The sequence below is a fragment of the Neltuma alba genome, unplaced genomic scaffold, assembly GCF_004799145.2.
Source record: "Neltuma alba isolate B1F8T4 unplaced genomic scaffold, ASM479914v2 tig00010087_pilon, whole genome shotgun sequence".
Classification (NCBI taxonomy): Eukaryota; Viridiplantae; Streptophyta; class Magnoliopsida; order Fabales; family Fabaceae; genus Neltuma; species Neltuma alba.
In genome coordinates this window covers 394,946-418,771 of record NW_021635044.1, presented here as the reverse complement: position 1 = coordinate 418,771, position 23,826 = coordinate 394,946, and the positions used below count along the sequence as shown (strand labels likewise).

The window sequence follows — 23,826 nt, the reverse complement described above, 5'->3', positions numbered from 1 at the left end:
TATGATGTCATGAGGACATTTGGCAAGTTCTTGTGGATAAAGACTTGAAGCTTGGACAAGTAGCCTTTTGAATGGTCATATTTTATCAAGGGCAAAGTTGGCAACCCTTGTCATAATTTTGGCTATAAATACCCCTTCTTGGAAGAGCATTTTGGAAAGCATTTATAAAGAGAAAACTCTACAGAAAATTAGAGAGAAAAATGTGGGGGTGAAGGCCAAGAAGAAGGAATAAGATTCAAGCTTCAAGATCAAGGTCTGTAATGATCCCAGCACCTTGATTAAGTTCCTGTTCATATCTGAATTTGAAATTTGGCATGATTAAAACCCTAATCTTTAAATCTATAGGTAGAACACTTATTTGGATATGTGTATGATTTATGGTGATTTTTCAAAGTTAGGGTTTAAAATATGAAAATAGTTTTTGACCATTGGAATAGTAGAAATTTTGCACAATTATGGTACTTTTTCACACCAAATTGGTTCCTAAAATATTTTTCCTTTAAAGATAAATTAAGGAGATTTTAGTAGGAGTTAGAACGACTCAATTTTGATTTTTTTGGAATTAATTATGAATTTTCAAAATTGAGTAAAAATTCTAAAAATACCAAATGAATAGTACCCGCGAAGCAAAAATTCCAGATTTGATCTTCTTGCATCTAAGGCTATCTAAAATGGTGCTAATAACTGAAAAGTTTAAGTATGGTAAATGATGATATTTATGTTAGAAATATGGCTACATGATAGAAAAGCTAGAAAGAGAACCCTAAAATCAAGAGAAAGGGTTGAAGTTCAAGAGAGCAAGTCTTGACCTTTGTGTGATTTCTTAGTCCTAAGGAGTTATGTGAATCTTGTGGCTGTGTATAGGACCTCAGAACATCCAAGAAGATGTTTTGATGATGTTGACTAAAAGCCCTCATGGTTGGAAAGTCATGGGAGTAAAAAAAAAAACAAGAGGAAAGCCTATGGTACAAGTGAACTTACCTATTTTATGTAATTGATGTTTATGCTTGTTGTATTGATTTGTATGATACTAATTGTGATGATATGAGCTATGTATAAATGATTTATGTTCTGTATCTTGATGATTTCAAGGCCATGCATGTAGTAGGAGACATTAAGCATAAGGTTAGTTCACTAAATTTGCATAAAGATAATCAAGGAGGCATATCGTACACTTGCATTCATCTTGCATGTATTGATAGTATTATTTGATACTGAGATTTTCTCAAATCTCACCCCTTCCTTAAGCAACCATAGTAGGTCTAATGACGAAAGAAAGCATGCGTGAAGAAGGCAAGAAGATGGAAGCAAAGAAGGTGGAGAATTTCTATGTGTTACAATGCGATGTTTCATTTCGCTAGTAATGTAATTATTTAGTAGACATGCTTAACATGAAATGTGATGTAATATGATGATGTATGATATTAATGGCATGTAATTTAAAGTATAAGAATAAATGGGAAACCATAAGGCTAGTTTACACATGCTTGAATTAAGGAAGAATTAAAAGTGAGAAGCTAATGAAAGATAAAACGTAGATCCTATAGCAGTGAGTTCCAACTCTAGATTGACCTAGCAAATGGTGGAATCTGTGACAACTGTTCTTTCAAAACCCATTTAGATTAAATCAAACAATTTATTCAAAAGATTAACCATGATAGAAAAGAAGAAACCTTAAAATTTTAAAATCACTATCATGGTTAAAAGAAATAATCTTATAGCACAAGTAACATCGATCATTAACTTGGGCCTTAAACTTTCAAAGTCCAGAAGTATCATTCAACCATTAGCCCAAATCAAACTCATACTTTCAAACGTACTAATTGATAAATCATTTTAATATATGGAGTCCATTAGTCAAAAGTCAATACTTTTAAAGAGTGCCATATGCAGAGTCTTAGACGTCTTTGACCTTTTAATGGCCCTCTCATATCAGGTAGTAGTAATTAAAAATATTAGTTTATAATATTAGAGTAGATGAGCCCTATGTGGCAATATATAACCAATAGCACATAGAACAAAAGTCGAGAGGTTATAAAAGCTATAATAGCACGCTATGCCTCCAGAGCCTTCCCTGATGGGGCACCACCTAGACTATCACCTGAAGATAGTAAAAACCATAGGGTTAGACAAACGTCTTAGTAACTAATTTTCCAACTCATTATACATACCAACATGTGCTCGTGAGGTGTCAAGTGGGGCAATTATTAAATCTCAATATATATCGATGAAAATATAAAAATGCATATTCAAATAATCTCAATCATCCAAACCCTCATTACGGGGGCTAACAAACAAGCCAGATAAGTTTATCCCTCAATAATGGGGGATCAATCTGACATATACGCTTATCCCACTCTTTGGGGGACGAATAAGTAGTCACAAAGGTTTATCTCTTATTATAAGCCTATCCCACACTTTGGGGGACGAATAAAAAGCCACAAAGGTCTATCCCTTACTTTGGGAACGAAGGAAGCCATCCAATATACACCAATGGCGGCCCTACCACGTGGTAGGATAGGGCTCAATCCAAAATCCAAATAACAACCAATCATTCACAATATAACAAAAATGTCTCAATCTTTTCTTAGTATAATCTATAAGATATAAACCATATATCTTTTCCAAACTTCTCAATCACAATTCCAAAAATCCCACAAGACAATTTTCATAGCTTAAAAGATATAACATATCTACTCGAATTCCAAGTAACAAATATTATTCTAAAATAGCAAAATACTCACAAACAACATATTAGTACATATAACAAGTAAAAGTGGTTACCTCTCGTCAAAGTAATAAAAAAGATTACCACAAGGTCAATCCTTTGCTCAGCCAATAATTAATCTACACAATTAATATAACCACATATAAGTCTCAAAATTTCCTCTAATCACTATAGTAATACTACTATTAGAAAGCATAAAATATATATGAAATATTTATGAAGAAAGTTTCAGGTATTTAACTTATCTTCAAAACTTGCCCTCTCCTTTACTGGTATGCTCCTCTTACTCTTTCACACACGCTATTCTCTCTTTACCGCTCTCATACGCCGGGGAAAATTGGATTGTGGGGAATGTTAAAATAACACTCCCACACATATATTAGGCCCCCTCATATTTCTCTCCCAACTCCCAACTCCCAACCTTTAACCTTCAACCTTCACTTTCAACTTTTCACTGAAATTCGGTGAAAAGTTGACTTCATTATTTTTTTAATTTTTTAATTTTTTAAAATATTATTATTTTATTATAATAATAAAATATTATTATTTTATTTATATATTTTTCTGAATTTTTTTAAATCCTAAAATAAACTTTAGGATATTACAGAATCAGATCACAAAATTTAGTGATCATATAATACACATCCCAGGCTTTAAAATCATAGATAGGTTGCCTTAATTGGATGTGTACATTAGGATATATGAATTTTAGAAATTGAGGCTGAGAATTTGGAAATTCCAAAATTGATCAAATAAACAGTAAAGTTCAATAAATAAACTGTATGAATTAGTCAAGGATAAGTCTAGTTTCATATTTTTTTAGTAGAGCATTGAAAGAGCTTTGATTAGAAATTTGGAGCAACCCCATATGATTTTTATAAAATTAGTTATAAATTTTTGAAGTTAGACCTGTAATATGGAATTTCTGCATGAATAGCACTCGAGGACCTTAATGAAAAGTTCTAAAATTTTCGAGATTAAGGAATGATTCTACTTATTCTTTTTGCTCCTAAATGCGTTCTATGAGGAGTAAAAGTAAGGATTTTTTATTTTGGTATCAGAGCAAAGGTTCTGACAAGTGTTTAAAGAGAACAAAGCTTCTGGTAAGTTGCTGGCAAAGGTATAAATGGGGTATTGGTTCAAGCAAAACTTGGTTTGAGTGAAACCCCTATTTAGGAAAGTAACGGGTTACTAAGATTAGTCCAACTAAGGTTAAGAAATTGAGGTGATTTCTCCAAGAGAAACAGGCATAGAAGAGAAATAATGAATGACAGAGAGTAACCTAGAGATAGGTAGTTGCTACTAAGAGAATTTTTCCTCAGAAGAGGAATGGTTGAGCTGAGAAAGCTAGACTAAGGTATAAGTCAAAATCAAAAGACTCCCCTAGAGGATAATGGCTAAGGATACAGTGAGTTAAGTAGGGGTATAAGTCTATATCCTAATAGAGAAGCAGAGTGACAACCCAAGCCTTAGGTGATTGATTTTAGATGCCTGACTGAGATGTTACTTAGCAAGAGTTCCATGGAGGGTAATTGAATGATCTTTGCCTACTAAGTAATGCGGTCAAATGTAATGATCGATGTGTGACCATGTAATAAATGGTCTAGAACTAAGAGAAGCTAGAAAGAGAAAGAGTCAAGTAGTATTCTTTGAGGATACAGATAATGAATGATAGAGGAAAATGGTTGCACCACGAACTAATACAGAGAAAGGAAGTTATCCTCATTGATACCTAGACGGATGTTAGTGGTTGGGACCGAGTGGTATTTTCTTGTGTCTTTAAGTCATCGTAAGGAAGTGCAACCATAGTATTCAAGCTAGTGAGGAATATGAGAGTTGGGATTCCTATAAACAAATACCACTGCTGATGTAACTAAACAAATCAGGTTGAGAGGCTACTCCTAACTGTGATATGACATGGGAAGAATGTGCCCTAACAAAAATTGAGTAAAGGAAAGGTCTTGACCATGGAGTATCCCTCAAGATTGGGAGGTGGTTCTCTAGATCAGAGCAACACTGCTCTAGTAAGAGTGAGCTATCCTTTGAAGGAATGAAAAGGAAAGTAGTTATTATGCAGCGGACATCACTATGGAAAGCAATGCGTCCTCCCAAGATGGTCAATTTGACGTTGTGATAGTAAAAGCAATATGTCCTTCCTTAAGAAAAGTGAGTGGTTGAATTGACAATACCCTGCTGAGAGCAATTTGTCCTCCTATAGGAATAGTAATAGTAGCTGAGACAAGGCATACGGAGTAACCTTCCCCCAATAAGAATAGAAATTGGTCAAGAGTAAGGCAACGATGAGGTGTGCTTAAGGTACTAAGGGAAAGCAAAGGAGGAAAAAGAGAAAGTGATGATGTAACTCCTCTCCTTGAGCAATCTCGTGTCACTATGGATAGCGAGAACAGGAAAGGAGTTAGAGGAGTCATGCGACAAGATAGATCAATGTGATAATGATATGAAAGTCAAAAAGCTATGTAGTTGAGGAAAGGGCCTAGAAGTAAAAAGAGGTCTAAGGAAGGGAACTAGCCTAAGAAAATCAAGAATTAATAGTTGACAAACAAGTATGCAGCCTGATGATTAAAGATGCATAATAAAAAAGAAAGTGGCCTGAGGAAGCTAAAACTAAGGGCTAAGAAAATATGGAAAGGCTAAGAATTTCAAAGTGGACGAAAAGGATTAAGTAAGGCCTAAGAAGACAATATTCGTATTTGTGATCAGTCTTGGGGAATGATCAGTCAAGTTATCAATTGAGTAGAGGTGGCTTATTTTATTACCCAATCCTGTGGTCTAAAGTCTCACAGGGATTTGGAATATGGCTCATGTAGAGGGAAATTTTAGGGTCACAATAGATTTTGAAGAGGCTTACAGTAGAGCGTAGTAGCTCCTGAGGTCATGGTAGACCAATCCTAAGGGAAGCCATTAGAATACTTGGGTCCAAGGGCAGTGAGTTTCCAGCTCCAGATTGACCCAGCAAATAGTGGAATCTAATCACAATTTTTGGTGATCATCTAGTACACATCCCAATCTTTAAAAGCATGGGTAGGTTGCCTTAATTGGATGTGTACATTAGGAGATACAAATTTTAGAAGTTGAAGCAGAGAATCTGGAAGTTCTAGAATTGACCAAATGAGCAGTAAAGTTCAACGAATAAACTGTATGAATTGGTCAAGGATAATTGCAGTTTCATATTTTTTCCTAGTAGAGCATTGAAAGAGTTTCAATTAGAAATTTGGAGCAATCCTATATGATTTTTATAAAATTAGTTATGAATTTTTGAAGTTAGACTCGTAATCTAGAATTTCTATGTGAATAGTGCCCAAGGACCTTAATAAAAAGTTCTAAAATTTTCAAGCTTAAGAAACAATTCTGCTTATCCTTTTCGCTTCCGAATGCATGCTATGGGGAGTAAAAGTAAGGACATTTCAACAGAAAAGTGTTTCTAATATAGTTAAATTGTTAGACTAAAGGGCAATATGATTATTTTAACAGATTTGCAAATCCTAAATTGGTCACTTATGCTTAAATTAGGAGATTTTGCTAATTCAAGTGACCATTTTGGAATTTCCAAGTTTAAGTGTCATTTTTGTGTCTTTTTCCCTGTTTAATATATCATTGAGGTTTCAATCCATTTGAATATTGAGTAGGTTAAAGATACATTGTTGAAATAATTTTTGAAATCTTAAAGAATTGTAAATTGAGAATTTTATAAAAGTTAAAATTTATTTACAATTCAAAGGAGTTCTTTGGTTGAAGAAAAATTTTAAATAAGACTAATAAATAATTGAGATTTTAATATGAATTATTTAGATTTTGGGTAATAAAAATATGTGTATATATATTTATTTAAGTTATTAAATTTAGATATTGTCTTATATGAAAATTTTATTTCCAAATAAACATTGTATCTATTATAAATAGTTCGATTTGTGAGAATTAATATGTTTTATATAATTTTGGTTTAAAAGCTGGTCTTAGAATTTTAAAGTAGTTTTAGAATAGTTTTGAGTTATATATATTAATAAATATTTATGTATAATTTTATAGACTCTTGAGAATTTTGGAGTAATCGTTGTGTGATTATTTGTAAGTTAAAATATAGTAGGTAACTCTAAAAATTCTTTCATGTACATGTAAATTGCATATAATTATATTGTGGATTTACTAGTTTTTATTATATCATACTGAAATGTACGTATATATCATGAGTTTTCAAAGAAATGTTTTAATATATTACTTTATTTCATTAAGATTGATTGCTATTAATTATAATCAATATTTAAATGTATTGATAATTATTGAATTATAATGAGTTGCTGCTACATTTTATAGAAATTTTATTCCTCTCTCATTCTAATAATACACTTGAGGACGTATTTATGATGTAAAATTATTTGTATATGACATATACATTGTTGGGCTAAGGATAGAAGGAACTATGCATAGATAAAAAATTACTATGTGGTATGTCATCACTCGGTGCACAATAGATGGTACTTTTCAGGGCTCCTTCTTTCATTTTTTTTTTGGCCGTGAATTCATTGGAGCTATGAGACATATGACACCTCCTTATTTTTATTTTCAAAGGAAGGGAGCCATAATCCGAACTTAATTCTATATCTTTTGCTTAATATATCTCAAATATTGGTGAGTTTAGAATAATCTAGTAAAATATATTAGTTTCCATTGGACTATGTGTTAGCCTGTGACTCCAATCAGTAGTATAAGGATGGATGACGATATAAGGAAGGTTGTATATTGTATTATTTTTCAATATATTGGAAAATGATATTAGTATCTTGTTTGAATTAAGAGTGAATTTAAGTTGAATGTAAAAATTCGTGATTTTTATACACAAATGCACACACACATAATCAGATTTTTGTTTGTTATATATAGCTTGTTTGTATATGTTAGAATTTCAGTAGTTACTAAAACGTTAGCTCACATCCCTTATATTAGTATTTTCAGGTGAAGGATCTAGTAGGAATCAAGAAAAAGCATTGATAGAGTGAGCCATGAAGGCTTCTGTACTCCTCAAGCACATGTTATGTTTTATTTGCCACGATTATAAGACTTCAATACTATATTTTGTTAAGTTATGTCAAAAAAATATTTATAAATTATGACATGTTTTGAATGCTAGAAATACTTATGGACTTTTAAATGAAATATTTTTATCGCGTAAATGGATATAATTATGTGAGGTGTTATAGGTTGGGTGGATTTAGAGGGCGGTTGCCTCGAGGGCCGGTCTATCATGATCGCATTCATACTATCTCCTCCCTATTTAAGGATGTAACCCACCATAGGAAGTGAGTACTAAGACACAACAAACAAGACAAGATAGGGAAGGATATAATGTGAATATTGTATATTGTTAATATATGCATCAGAGTTGCACAACGAAAGCGTGGTGGACCCATAACCGCTCTGATATCAAATTTGTAACAACGAAACTTCTAATTCTTTGAATGTATCAATATTGAAAAACTAACCATGGTAGAATAGGAATTTTGTAAAACATTTAGGAATACTACCATGGTTATATAACCAATCTAAATCACAAGCAAAGTTAATTATGATAGAAAAGAGTTAAACCAATCCATAAATATATCTATCATGGTTAAAAGAGATTTTCTAATGACTGCATGCACACCAAGATTCACAATAAATGGGACTTTGGATATTATGAAACCCAGAATGTCATATTAAACCATAAGCCCATAACACAATATTACTGAATAATGCCTTTCATAACTTTCTAAAACCCAAGGTCATCTAGGATCAAAGATTATTGTGAATTCACAATTCACAACAAAAACCACAATTAAAAGTACAAAGTTAATACAATAAGCCTCATAACAAATTAGAGTATGTGGCATGTGTCCTAGTATGACAATATACAGCTATCCAACATAATTAAAAGAGTGGAAGCACTACAATTTTGCAGTAGTAGCTCAAACTTCCGGAGTCTTCCTTGACAGATCCAAATGAAAACTATCACCTCGAAAAGTGTTAAATCAATGGGGTGAGAAAAAAGCTTCAGTAACCAACACTCCTAGTTATCAAGGATACAAGTAGATGCTCCTAAAATGTCAAGTGAGATAATTGCAAATTAATGGTATTCAAACAAATTTCATATTGTCGAAGCATATAACAAAGTACAATAGATAATCCTCTCACCTCCCTTATATCCACCTGCCTTGTATCATCTGACTGAACCTATGGGCTAAATTTTTATCTATGGGACTAACAGTTAAATGAGTTCACATATCAAGCGATATGAACTGGCCAAAATCCACGGAGCACAAGACAAAACCATAAGTTCCCCTCTAGTCAACTAGTGGGGTGTCAATGCCCTACAATAAGTGATTAGGCTAAAGGACCAGCCAATGTATACCTGATGTCCCTACCACCTTATATCCTCTAATGTACATGATTCACCTCCTTATATCTTCTTTAGTGTAATTCCCATCATTAAAATTCGCCACCCTGCTAATATCAATATTCAAAAGATTATATTCATAACAAATCATCAACATGCCAAAATAAATTCAAATTTCCAATTCCCAATAATCCATAAACACATAATATCATCATAGTCATATATATATATATATATATTATAAAGAAAGTCCCACGAGACAGTTTCAATAACAACATAGTTTTGTAGCTCATATCATAATTCAATTACTTCATAAATCCTATATAATTTAAAATCAATCACAAGCAACATACAAGCATGCAAAATAAGTGGAAAGTAGTTACTTTTTATCTACTAGGAAAAGGATTACCACAAGGTTAACCCCGTATTTAAACCAACAATCCAATAATTTAATCTAAACAATCAATATATTTGCATATCAATACACAAACTATTTAATTAATTACTTGAGCAAGTATATAAGTTAAAGTTTCTAATTCTATGCTAAAATCCCATGCCTCTCATATCCCTTGCTTAAATCTTTTAGCACAAAATTATAATATCCCAACAATCCATTTTTTTATTTAAATCTTCCAAAATATTTACTTTAATAAAAATTTCTAAAATTTCTAAAATCTAAAATTATCATGTTTAAAATTCAAAAATCCGATCTCAAGTTTAAATCTCCAAATAAACCGTTAGAAATTCAATATACATCAAATATACTTAACTAAATAATTTGATCAAAAGTTCCATAGTAAAAATATCATATTTTCTGCCAAAAAAACTGTTTAACTAAAAAATTAATTTAAAAATATTAGATCACCCAGTAAATAAAAATAAACTGATAGAGATAATATACTAAAATGGCTTTACAATACTATACCCATCTATCGTCAAAACTTAACACTTACTGCAAATCCTAGATCCAAGAATTTTCTCTAAATAGCATAAAATTACAATCATTAGATAGATTTAGATGAGTAGAATGAAAGAGAGTTTAATGAAATGGAGTGGTTTGGAGTACCTAAATGATTTGTGAAGACAACCCGAGCTTCAAGAATGGCGATATTTTGGAAGGAAAGGAAGGCATCCGGAAATTTTCTCTCTTCCGCTGTGGGGTAAAAAAATTTGGGGTATATTGAACTTAAAAACCCCATGTTAAAATAGGAACAATGACAATTCAAAACCCCATCTTTCTCATTTTCCTCGCATTTTCTCTTTTTTTAATCTATTTTATTTTTTTATTTAGTAATTTCATTTACTTTTAAATTTTTTTATTTTCATAAATCCTGTTCTAAGTAAATTCTCTTTACTTAATTAATTAGAGAATAAATATAATTTATTAAGCATTAATTTCTTTCTAAGATTATTTAAATATTAAGAATAAAAACTAAGATATTACAACAAGAAAGAACAAAAAGAGTGGAGAACAGCTGCAAAAATGAGTGCCACTACATAATGTCTCATGGGGATTATGCCAAGGTAGATAAAGACTTAAAGACCACCAAGTGAAAGAGGTTACAAGAAGTAGTTGATTCATATTCTTCTCTCATCCTTACCCCACCATCTCTAATATGTCATGAAGATCTATGGTTATGTGCGCACCAACCAAAAGAAAAGTGGCACATACACGAGCGGGTATGCTCACAAAGTTGTTGAAAGAACCAAAGAATTGTTCGCATATTGTCATTATTTTTTTTAACTTTGGTTAACTAGTTTTTAATCATAACTTGTTATCTATTTGTTGTTATTATAGGACAAACTTAAATGCCAAGAAGTCAAGGGGACCTTCAAGCCACAAGATAGGGATAACATTAACTGTTGCTATGGGCAAGCAATAGCACGAAGGGCGTGTTAGGGGTGTTGGGCAAGGAGTAGGTATAAGAGAATACTTTGGACTACCAGCTGCACGCCATTTGAAACATTTTGAATTCTTAACACTAGGATTTAATTAAATTTATAAACAAATATCTGTTAGCATCAAGTTAATGGAGATTAAAATATAGACAATTTAATTGATTATGACTTTGTGTGTGTGTAATATTATAGAAATAAATAGCATAACAAGCTATAGAAGTGCCACATCAAATAAATACTAAAATGAGGCAGCTTTAGGAGCTATAAATAGGAGGTGGTAGGTAGAGTTAAGAATATCCTAAGCAAGTTTCACATACACTTAAGATAGTCTCAATAAATTATCATAAACCATTAGATCAAGCTGAAATTTGGTCAGCTAGTCTAGGACATTCAACTCATTGATTTCAACAATTGGATCAATCTATGAAGTGCAATTTATTAGATACGCTTTGAACTCGTTTTTCCATATTGTATAGATAGAAACCTTGGTAACTAATTATTATTTTTTAATTTGTTCACTGTTAGATCAAACTAAAAATTTGAGAGTAGACTTTAAACATATAAGTAATTAATTTTAATGGTTAGATCAATAATTAGACATTGAGTGAGAATAATGTAACTCATATTAAAGATGTTTTTTTTTAGATCTTCAAAGATAGAACAATTGGGGATCTTCTATCTAGGTTATGAATTGATGATTCTAATGATTTAATCTAATAACTTAAGGATAATGTAAGTTAAGGGATCCTAGGAATTGCATCTGCATTATCATATATACGTTCTACTCTGACCTTTAGAAAAGGCTTTTCGAAATAGAATTCTAAGTAATAGTTGAGGTCTTTGAGGGGGAGTTAGGGTTAAAATTTGATGAGTAGCTTACTTTAATACTATAAAGATAAATTTTTAATTTTGTTAGTAGATATAAATCATATTTTGGTGTTTTCAATTTCCAGTCTTGCTTGTGTTTGACTACTAGCTAGGAGACAAGGTAACTAAATTTTTATCTATGACATGCTCTGACATGTGCTATTGAGTGATTTTTATAAATGAATTCTTTTATATAAAGTTCTGATTTACATAAATTTTCTAGTGGGATCTTGGTCTAAATAATGTGATCGATTTTGGAAATAATTGACTCTTGGGATATGGTGTATGAGTTAGAGTTTTGATGAGCTATGTTTTTTGATTTATGTGTATATCCACATGTATGTTTTTGAATCATGTGCATATGAGTTGGGTGGTGAAGGAGATGATTGAAGATTACAGACACACACACACTTGCCACATGGTATTGGCTTCTATAGTTAGCCTTTGTTCTTGTTCTACTAGTTCTTCGAAGGACTATGACACCCCATTAATTTTTGAGAGAGACTGATGGAACTCTTTAATTGCATTTTACATGTGTAAAATTCATGGTGTTTATACAGATTATAGCTGGAAATTTTAAGGAAAAAAAATTATTTTAAGAAGCTTTGATATTATTTCAGATTTATATGCTTTCAGAAGCAAAATGGGAAAAAGAAAGCAAGTGAAATGATGAGTGATGAAAATTTGCTTGCTAGTTGGATTCAACTTGTTAAAAGTCAATTTGCATATACACGTGAATTACTTTTGCTTTTAGCCAAGGAATTGAAATTGAACAAAAAGAAGTAGTGAAGAGTCAAGTTGCACTTGAGGATACGTGGGTAGTTCTTTTCTTTGACTAAGAATTGAAGTTGAAAATCAAGAGGAAGATAGGACTGGATGGGTGGATATATTATATATTAGAAAATTTCCAAAGCAGTGAAGGGGAGACGTGCACACCTCTTGACTTTCACTTTTCACTCTCTCTCTCTCTCTCTCTATTTCGGATTTTCTTGCTTTCTCCGCCAAACCTTTAGTTCACACTAGTTCTCAATGGCGAAACAAATTTCAGAGTCTACCAAAGTCACACTTGCAACCATGGGGTGCTGAATCTTCCTCTTCATTTGGAGATCAACAGAAGCTTGAGTCATGGAGCTTGAAAGGGAGTTTGCTCAGCTTATTTTTCTGGATTTGCAAATACTCATCTCTGTTCAGAACTTGTGATTCCTTATATTATTAGCTGAGTTTGTGTACTTCTTTATGATTGTTAAATCAGGATTTCGAATGTGCTATGTGTTTAGGTGTCTAATGCTCTTTGTTTTAGAGTAGATTCAGTTGTGATTTTTGATTTGTTCAAATCAAATTTGTGACTGAGTTGATTAAAACTTAATGGATGCTATCTAGTATTCATCTAGGAGCTCTGGATGTATTTTATCTTCTTAATCTCTGAAGGGATGTTCAGATTTTTCTTCTAATCTAAACAAACTAAATCTTGATAGGCAGTGAAGGCTACGTGACTCTCTAAAGGAATTCTTTCAACTTGTTGCGTTAATTTCTTTAGGTAATCTGCTTCTAATCATTTTCCTTCTTATCCACTCTATCAAAAGAATTTTTGAACTAACAATTTCTACAAAATAACTTTTCTTCAACTTAATTTGTTGAGCACTCTGTTAACTGATTTTCAAGGAATCTTAGCTCTTCAAGAGATTGACCTGAGACATGCATAATTTACTACATATTTTTTGCAACCTAGAATTTTTGATAAGCTCCTACGACAGAGTTAATCAGAGACCAATAGTCCACTGGGTGCTCTGTGAACTTCAGTCCATTTATATCATTTATGTGGTGAGCTTGTGAGAGTAATCAATCATGTGATGTGACTTAGCCCGTGGGTCTAGTTGATAGAAATAATGAGGATATAAGGTTGGACTTGGGATTCATATTTGTGTGTATATATATATTTGGAATTATTTTTTAATTACTATCCTATGAATGAGATTAACAGTGATGTTATCTCTAAGACTGATATTGATATTATCTTGAGATTGGCTAATAAATCTGGTAAACATGTTTTACCTATTGACTAAAATTGTGTAGTTGTTTTTAAAACAGTATATCCTACTTGACATCTTTTTAAATTTCCAAATTTTAAATCAATCTTATTTACTATATTTTAATGACAATTAGTAACATTTAAAAAGCAAATAACAACACATTTTTATAATCATTCTTGATTTGATATTTTAAAATTTTAAAGGTATTTTTTTTAGGGATTTTCCCAAAATTATAAAACCAGTGTTTAAAAATTAATGGTGCTAAGATTAGAAACTAAAAAAAAAGGGGAGAATTCAAATTAAATCCAATCAACATACCTAAATTCAAGTTTAGGCCTATATTCTTAGCAAATTCCTAATTAGGTCATGATACCAGATTATAAAGTTGTGAATATTATTAAGTAATCAAAATGTCCTCTTTAATTAAAAAATTAATTATTTTACCTTTCTCAAGTGATCCCTCATCTCTTATGATTATTTTTTTAACATCAACAACAACAAACATATAAGTAATTTTACAGTTTTTCAAATATATATATATATATATACACACACATACTAAAACCATTAAAAATATTTTAATAAAACATGTTAAATTACAAATACAAGTAGCCTTTAAATATTTTTTTAATTTTCAGTTCTCATAATTTAGATTATTTTTATTTATTTGAGCAATGTTGGATCCAACAAAAAATGTAAATTATAACAACTTACTATCAAATATTTCTTGTAATTAAAATACTTTAAAATCTGAAAATAAATATATACAACCTAAAAAATAAAAAAAATTGTTTAAAGACTACTTATATTATAAATTAAAAATGTTTTGTTAAAATATTTTGAAGGTTTTAGTTATATATATAAAATCTCAAACACTAAAAAATTATTTATATTTTTTAACCTAAATATTAATAATAAGAGATGATGAACTACTTGGGAAGGATAAAATAATTAATTTTTATTTTTAATCAAAAAGGCATATTCTAATCATTTAACAATATTAAGAAATCTCTAATTAGACCTCATGTCCTGATTAAAAATTTGTTAATAGTGTAGGCCTCAATTTAAATTTAAGTATTTTCACTGGTTTTAATTAGGATTTTCTCCCCAAAAAAAATCCTTTTTTTAAAATTAAAGTAGCACACTTTGTTTTATATAATTCAATTTAAACGTACCGGAACACAAACATGCAACATTTACATGTATTTGTTATTTTCCTCCGAATTTAGTCGAACTTGGAATTTTTCTTTTTAAATAAAAAAAACAAAAAAAACTTGGCACGAGCGGACGGAGCAGCGGTGTAGGGGTAGTTTGTTAAACTCATTTCCCCTCATACCCGCCCTTTGCATCCTTACAAATCGTACCCATTATCGCTCCATCGCCGCCGTCTTCAAACTCTTCCCTCCTCCGGTCGTCGTCGTCGTCGTCGTCAGCAGCAATTATCTAGCAGTTTTAATGGCTGTTTCAGCTTTTACGAAATCAAAGTTATGATACCTTCAGTCATTCAAATTTCCGGAGTCTGTTCTGTGTTGTTGGAAAAGTTCGATTTTATGCCTGCTTTTTAACCATGCTTTCTCGCCTAATACCCAAACCTTCCTATTTCCGACGCTTTGTCTTGCTTACTTCAAAATCTATCTCACATCCCCAACCATATTTCACCTATTCTGCCACCACCACGAATTTACTTATTTTCCCCAAATACTTCTCCACCAACGGGAACAATAACAACAATGGCAGGGATCAATCTTCTACCAGTGTCTGGAAAGATTTCCGGGAGAGTGAGGATAAGTTTGACGCTATGTTCGCCAAAGATAGTGGAATATTTGATGAATTTAATGAGGGAGGTGACGGCGCCAAGGCCCCAGTCAACAAGGACCAATGGTGGTTAGAAGAGAAGGGTCTTGATAATGAAGATGAGGATGGTATATTTAAAAGGATTCACAAGAAAAATGATGAGAAGGGTGGTGATTTTGGCAACCAGCTATGGCATGGAGAAGAGCTCCTGAAACCTTGGACCTTACGGGAGGAAGGGAAAGATGTGTTTAATTTCCAAGATGTTGTAAGCAATGCGGGTGAGTTCAGGCCTGATATTAGTATTGTGGAGAGTGAGACAACTGACAGTCAGGGAACTGAGGATCCTGAGAAACTTGAGAAGGAAGAGAAACAGTTGACTGCCGTTCTCAAAGGTAAGTGCTCAACCCGGAATGCATTTTGTCATTTTTACCAGCTATTTTAGTGGGTGATGATTCGTGTTTTGGTGATCGCAAGTGTATATTTCATTTTTGAATTTCAGTGTATCATTCTTGAAGCAAAATATGGCTAAGCAATGAGACGATAAGTATAATTATTTTGTATAATCAATCCTCATTTGTTGAATTCTAATATTGTTGCGTTTTCTTATGGAACCTTATTTGTAATTTTAGGGGTGAGCACTGCTTGACTAATGAGTTTTCATATTATAAATCTGTCTTGAACCAATCCTTCTGGATTCTTTAGAGAATTGAAGTGGAGTATTGTTTAGAAAACCTTAGCGTTTCCCTTTGCGCTGTTTGAACAAGTCCTATTTTGGGAAGACTCTGCTTTGTTCTATTCATCTGTTTCTATCATGTTTCTTTTTGTTTTGGGATCCCACGCTTCTAGCTGTGTTAGTATAGAAGAGCCTAACGATGGCTGTAAAGATGATAGAATGGCAATATCAAAATGTTAAGGACTGAGTATGTGCTTTCACGTCCTATTGCTTAACATAGGTTTGCTGATAGTTAGTGGTTGAACACTGGCATCTTTATGATTACTAATTACATGGAAACCGTTAATGATGAGCGGAATGAAGAATAAGTTCAGTAGTAACATGATAATGCACAAAATTGCTTATGCTGTGTTTGTGAAACTTAAGTAGTGTTGGTACTAGGAGGACTTTTCATGTATGGAAGCTTCACAGTCAGAAAAAGAAAAGGCTTTCCATATGGTGTAACTACTATCTTCTGGGCCGTATTTGTTCTCTTTTTGTTGCTTGGAGAGGAAGGGTACTGATCAAACCAGCCCTATTGGTTCCTATAAAAGGAAAATATGGCACAAAATAGGAGGAAATACAGTGATAAATGCACTAAACATAGTGTATTTAATGCATGCAAATAAAAATCTCCTACTTCGAAGTCATCCAACTCTGGATCATAGTTACGTTTTGTCTGTTATTATAGGATGTTGTAGTGGTTAAGGAGTCGAAACATAACAATTAGGCACCTCTAGTAAGAATGTGGGAGTGATAGTTTAATAATGCTTAATTAAGGAAGCAATATATAGGAAAAATCACTTGCAGTGCGTCATCATATTCTATGAAGTGATGATGATTTTGAAGCGAGAATAATTTAGGGAATTCATCTTGAGCAATTGAGTGTAAAATTTGGTCAGGACAGGCGGCCTTTCATGTTTTTTCCCCCCATCAGCTATTATACTTCTTCATTTGCACTTCAGATCAAGTACTGGACAACCATCAAATTAAACTGAGATGAGGATGTTGCAGTAGACAACATGTAAATTGAGATTAGTTTAAGGGATATAGAAGAGGTGGACCTTCATTGAGAATATAACATATACGCAGTGTGATTTGAGTGGGGATGTCTGTTAGAACTGATCACTGCATATTTGCATAGGTGAAAATGATCTAACTTTAGATATGATGTGGTTATGGCTCACTCACGTATTGGATACATTTTTTAAAGGGGCTGTACTTGGGAAATATATTCATTTGCTGGAGAATCTGAAAATTCAATGCTAGATTTGTTCTCTATCTCATCTTTTTGATGATAATATCACAACTGAGGAAGAAGAAAATCAAAGGCTCCAGATTTTTGTCCATTGTCTTATATTTTATGTATCATAACTGGTAGGAGTTGGATCAACTCATTTTCTTTTTATCCTTCTTGTTGCTTTTTCTTTTCTTTTTAATACAATTCGCTTGCTGAAGTTGCATTGTTTTTATTTTTTTTGGTTATCTATATGATACAAAGATGTTTGTTTAGTCATGGATCATGGAATGCAATGCCACTTTCCTAATGTTGAGAGAAAATCTGAAGTTTTCATATTATTATTTTCTATTACAGGACCCAACCGTGCTTTTGGTGACCTTATTGCTGCTTCTGGAATTACGGATGCAATGATTGACAGTTTGATGGCATTGAAGGACTTTGAAGGGGTTGATGGCTTGCCACCCCTTAGAGAAATAGAAGACATGCGCTATGAAAAGAGTACTAAAAAATCTACTAGAGCTGAAATTGAGCGTCAGAAACAGGAGGAAGCTGCAAAAGCAAGAGTAAGAAAAGTAGATGAGAAAGGACGTGCCTATGGAACAGGAAGAAGGAAGTGCAGTGTAGCTCGTGTTTGGGTTCAGCCTGGTGATGGAAAATTTATAGTTAATGATAAAGAATTTGATGTCTACTTTCCTATGCTTGAACATCGGGCTACTCTATTACGACCTTTCTCTGAGACGAAGACATTGGGTCTTTGGGATGTCAATTGTACAGTGAAAGGAGGTGGTGTTTCAGGTAAGGTTACTGACTTATAATTACATCTTCTGTGTTTGCATTTAATTCTCAATGATTCTGTTATGATAGTGCCATGTTCTATTCATTCATTCATAATTCATTTTTGGAAACGAAAATGAATTATTAGAAAACTGCTGGGCAAGACAACCTCCTATGAGAGATAACGTGCCAAAAAGGAAAGAGAAGAAAAATTAGGAAAGAAATAACGAACTTAAGTAAATAACAGTTGAGCACCCTCCAAAAAGAATGATGAATAGAACACTAAAAGAAAGCAAGAGATAAGAACTTTTTCCCCGTTAGTCATTGAGTGTAGTTGAAATACCTTTAAGAATTCTAGCATTTCTTTCAAACTAAAGAAACTGAATCACAGCAAAAACTACACTGTGCCACAAAACTTTGTAATCTTATTTCTACCCCCAAATTATATCAATGAAAACTTTATCCAGGTTTTCTGGAGTAACGCAGATCTGGAAACAATATCAAATAACTTATTCCAAAGAGACGTAGGCGTACTACACTGTAAGAAGTGTCTAATTGTTCCTCATTACTGAGTTGTCCCTACACATAAATCAAGTGCTAGGAGAAGGTGCCCTGTATTGTTTTTGAATCTGCATTCTTTTGAGTACTACTGTCCAAACAAAAGATTTCACTTTCAGGAGAGTTTCTGATTTCCAACTAGAAGTCTCAAGAATAAATTGATGGCCTATTGGTAGAAGTAACTATGAATTAAAAAGGATTTAGAAAAGAGAACATTTGATGAACCTATAGTTAAGCTTTCCAAACTCTGCTGTAAGTATGAACAAAGGCATATGGGCCCTAACATATGGTTCTAAAGTACTTAATCTAAAAAATAACCACTAGTTCATGAATTTCGGTATCAGAACGAATTCTGGCAAAATGAATTTTTCAAAGGAAATTTCCCCGGGAGAGGACTGAAAACACCAAATTGGAGAGCCGTGCAAAAAGGTATGATGGGACAAATTTGGAAAGTTTGACAAAAGCAGAACATTTTCTCCCCCAAAGAGTCTTTGCAAATGGTTATCAATTCTTAACTGCCATTCTACGATCCTGTCAATAGTGTTAATAGAATATCTGCTTTACTTTGTAAACTACGGCATACAGCTTATTTAAGTATAATGGTAAAACTTGTGTGTTTTAATGACACACAATTGGTCACACAAATACGTACTTATATTCGGTGACAAGGTTCTTGCTAAGTTCAAATCTTGAAAGGAGATGAGACCTCTGTGACATAATGTCCTTAATTGGCCTTGTAGCATCGACATAAAACTAATATGATTCGTATTTTTAGTAACTAAACTATTATTATTATTCAGATTTATTTTATTAAAATCACGTTTTCTAGAATACAATAAATTTTTTAAGCTTGAAGAAAGGCAATTGTTTGGCTTGCTGTAGATTTTTATTTTCAAGTCACTTTTTCAATATGTGAGGTGAGGATACATTATTTTTGTGAACATCAGGCTAGATCAGGAATTTTAAAGCCTGTGATGATACTGAACCTTCATCAAGACTTGCTTAAGGTGTTAAATAATGAGTTTTCTGGAAATTTGGATCCCTTGTGAGATAATTATTTATATATATATGTGTGTGTATATATATATATATATATCTGATTCCTAGATAAGTTTGAGGTTGGGGTAATGATCTCTGTCGAAGAGGGAAAGTATGCTTGAGCATCAACTTGGTGGAGACTTTAGAAAAGAGATAATTTGGAGTAAGAAATCAACAATTAAGTGGGCTAAAGATGTGAATGAGAAGTCTAAATTATTTTGCGGAGTGGCTGCAGGTAGTTGGAAATTTTGCCAAGAAATTGCAGTCTGAGAATAGGGGTCATATTATGAATGTCCAGGTAATTGCTGAAAATCATTTTTCTTTAGCTGGTATGTATAAAGGGACTCCTCTGGCAAACATTTCATTTGAGCCTTGGATTGTGGCCTGCCTGATTCCTCAAGGCAGCTTAGTTGGAGAACTCTATTGAGGAGGAAGAAATAGGGAAAGTTATTGGCTGGACGGATGGAGAGATGCTGTGGGCTTTTATGGTTTCACTGTTGATGTTTTCCAGAATTGTTAGGATTCTCAAGTCAGATGTAAAAGGACTGCTTGGAGTTTTATCATAACTGTAAAAACTCATGAGTGAGCTGTATGAGATTTTATTTCTTTATTTTTTTTTTTTGGGTAACATATTTTATTTTTTAGGCATATCTGCTTGGTGCTTGATATTTACAAACTTGTTCTATTGACAGATGGGATTGAGGCAGAAGTATCCATTGTTCTTGTCTCTGTTTATTTAAATGGTTAAATGTTTTTAACTCATTTAGTGGTAAGGGGTAGGATTTATCAACAATGGACTTTTTTCTATTATTGGAAGATTCCGAGTAATTAAAAATGAAAAGTCCCTGATGCATATGTCATTCCTCCTGTTGGTTTTCTTCCCACAAAAATATTTCTTCTGATTAAATTATAACAACATTTTTTAAGTTTTGAAAAATTACAAATGATTCTTCAAAAGAAGATGATTAACAGACTTTTCTATTGTTTCTTGATAACAAATCACTACCTTTTCTAAGGTAGTAACAGTTAGTTTAGACATTAATACTAGGATTAATACGAATGGTGTTGTGTGCCCACAGTTCCATAAAAGCCCTTTGACCTGATGGTTATATCACATCTCATTCTAGGTAGTGCTAAAATAGCTGCTCATCTTTTATAACAATGTCCTGCACCTATTTATTTATGGAACCAATTGTTTGGAAGTTTTGGAGAAGATATTATGTTTTTTTGGGGGGGGGGGGAGGGGAGGGGAGGGAAAAAAAAAGAAGAAAAAAGGTGACTGAGCACATGTTGCTACTGGCAAGGGAGTTGTACTAGCTTAACTAAAGGTTTCAACCTTCAGCTTGGGAATGCTGCCATGTTAAATATTTGGTTGTAGCGCTTGCCACTCAAAAGGGTCCTAGCCAATTTAATCTGTATTATCTTGGGCCCTGATAAATCCTCCAATTGAAGTGGAGCCCTGGATATTGGGTGCTTTTCTTTTGTTTTGTTTTTTTTTTTTTTTTTGGGGGGGGGGGGGGGCTTGTCTCTTCAATGGCACAAGCTAGCACGCACTTTTTTCAGACGTGCTGGCATTGGTCTTCACACAATTTTCTATGTTCATACCTTGAAATTGTGCATGCTATATTCTCACCATTGTAAAATTGTGGTGAGCATCAATCATGATATGTTGTCATCTTTAATCTATTTTGGTTCTTTACGAAGCTACCTGCCTGAAATTTTAAATTTAACATTAAGATAAAATGCTTGAAAGTAGCAATAACAAACGAGAGGATGGACGTATTGTAACAGGAGTTGAAATGTCTATTGGGTTTTCAAAGCATTTAATTATCTGGTAGTTTATATCCTTTTCGCTAAGCATCTGCTGTGTAATAATTTGTGCATAAAAAATGTGTTGTGATGACAGGTCAAGTTGGAGCAATACGGCTGGGGATCAGTAGGGCTTTGCAAAGCTGGGAACCAGACTTGCGTCCCGCACTTAGAAGTGGTATAATAACTAAGCCTTCTATCAGTTGCTTTATCATGCTATGTTTGAGTCACCACGTCTTGTGCAAAAGATAAAGGATATATTTCTCTCGCTTCCTCTTAGAGATGGTTAAATTACTCTACCCTTGCCAGCATTACTTATAAAAAATTAATTCTTCCTTCTATTATGAGCTCTCACTCAAAACCAATGAATAGACCAACAATTAAATCTATTACCAAAATACTTTCAATACAATTATTAATTATTTTATTAAAAGCATTGAAAATGTGTTTCTCAAAATTTAGTATTGATTATTTTTTGTATTTTTAAATTTTAACGAACTTCCTTTGGAACAAAATTTTGTCACATTTGTAACGGTGCTTATGTTCATTAGATCTATATTGAAGATGCATATTATTGTTCAAATCAAATGTAGTACATTTCATTAGCTATTTACCTAAAAGGGACTCTTTCTCTCTCTATAATTTTTTGAGGGATTTGGAAGAGAACATAGACTCTAGGAGTTCTTAGTTTTTTCCCCCCTTTCTCAATACAATTACCTGAGATCTGGTATTGTATTTTTCTCCATGAATCAATCCTAACTTTACTGTGCCCCCATGATGATGTACTAATGTTTATTTTTGAGCAGCTGGTTTCTTGACTCGGGATCCTCGTGTGGTAGAAAGGAAAAAGCCAGGAAAGGCCAAAGCAAGAAAAAGTTTCCAATGGGTCAAGCGTTAAATACTTGGAGCTTCTGTTCATGTACCATGAATTTTGTATGGAACATCTTGCTTCTTTCAATGAACTTGCCAAAATTCAATCATCCTGTTCACCTGGGATAGAAAGAGACACTAGGGTTTAATTAGTTTTGGAATGAACATCTGATCTTTTGCTATGCTATATTATGAAATTTTGGTTTAGTGCTGCATGAAGTACATGTTTTGTCTGTGTATTTATTTATTCTTTTGGGACGGGACATCTTAAACACCCATAGCAACAACAATGATGGAGGAAGAGGGGGTGATCAGGTAGAGCAGGGACAAGACAGAGGCAAAGAAAAAGAAGCGGCTAAAGTTGTAAATGGACATAATTGTAATAATATTAGAAAAATGACATGGGCATTTTAGTCCGGACATCTTAAATTATTTTTCTCTTCTCCAAAAACCCTAATTTTGTAGTGGGAGAGGAGGAGGGGGAAAAAGGCAATTTTTCCTTGCATTTCCTCTCCTTTCAACCAAACACACCTCTTCCCTTCCTTTCCCTCAAAAAATCCCAAACCAAACAAAGGGTAAGGAAAGGTTATTCATGGTTGGTACATATGGGAGTTTACCTATGAAAGACAGGAGTGGCTATGAACTATTACTTTCGGTTCTAATTATAAAAGCTAGTTGACTAATTTGAGAAGATTAAGGAAAGAAGTTAAGTTAGTTATTTGTAACAACTATGTATTGTTTTTCTTAAAATATTTTTATTAATCAAGTGTATTGACTAGAAGTATAATTGTTAGAAGGATTACTTTGGGAAAAAAAAAGCATAAATATGAGAGACAAAGTGGGTTGGGGTTTTATATTTACGACTAAAATAAAAGTCAAACAAGATCTTATATTAAGAATCAGAGGCTATATATATTGTGGAAGAATTCTAGTGCTATAAAGAAATCAACAAGTATTGTGAGAGGCCATCCATGGGATGGAATACAAAGAAAAGCTAGTGAAATAACGGCACTTAATGACGGGGAAAAGCTAGTAAAACGATATGTAGGCAAAATTATCATTTAATACAAGATTAATTTGTGAAATATTGATGTAGACACTGGCAAAGCCAAATACTTG

The 23,826-nt window shown here is 32.9% G+C and overlaps 1 protein-coding gene and 1 long non-coding RNA gene across 2 annotated transcripts; both read left to right on the top strand.

The window, feature by feature from the left end:
- Nucleotides 1-1,759: 1,759 nt before the first annotated feature.
- On the top strand, nucleotides 1,760-13,167 carry LOC114754129 (uncharacterized). The gene is made up of 4 exons (XR_003741109.1): nucleotides 1,760-1,772; nucleotides 4,891-4,894; nucleotides 11,625-11,630; nucleotides 13,099-13,167. It is a non-coding gene; the product is annotated as an uncharacterized LOC114754129 (long non-coding RNA).
- Nucleotides 13,168-15,256: 2,089 nt separating this feature from the next.
- LOC114754126 (30S ribosomal protein S9, mitochondrial) lies at nucleotides 15,257-22,922 on the top strand. Its single transcript, XM_028942869.1, has 4 exons — nucleotides 15,257-16,098; nucleotides 18,013-18,453; nucleotides 21,935-22,015; nucleotides 22,644-22,922. The coding sequence occupies exons 1-4, from the start codon at nucleotides 15,480-15,482 to the stop codon at nucleotides 22,733-22,735; spliced, it is 1,233 nt and encodes a 410-aa protein (XP_028798702.1). The 5' UTR covers nucleotides 15,257-15,479; the 3' UTR covers nucleotides 22,736-22,922.
- Nucleotides 22,923-23,826: the final 904 nt, after the last annotated feature.

What these genes read in the sequence shown, in the direction of transcription:
- LOC114754126 (XM_028942869.1), top strand. Translation starts at nt 15,480, where the DNA reads ATGCTTTCTCGCCTAATACCCAAACCTTCCTATTTCCGACGCTTTGTC. An exon ending in GTTGACTGCCGTTCTCAAAG is followed by an intron (nt 16,099 to 18,012) that starts GTAAGTGCTCAA and finishes TTTCTATTACAG; the next exon opens with GACCCAACCGTGCTTTTGGT. An exon ending in GCGTCCCGCACTTAGAAGTG is followed by an intron (nt 22,016 to 22,643) that starts GTATAATAACTA and finishes ATTTTTGAGCAG; the next exon opens with CTGGTTTCTTGACTCGGGAT.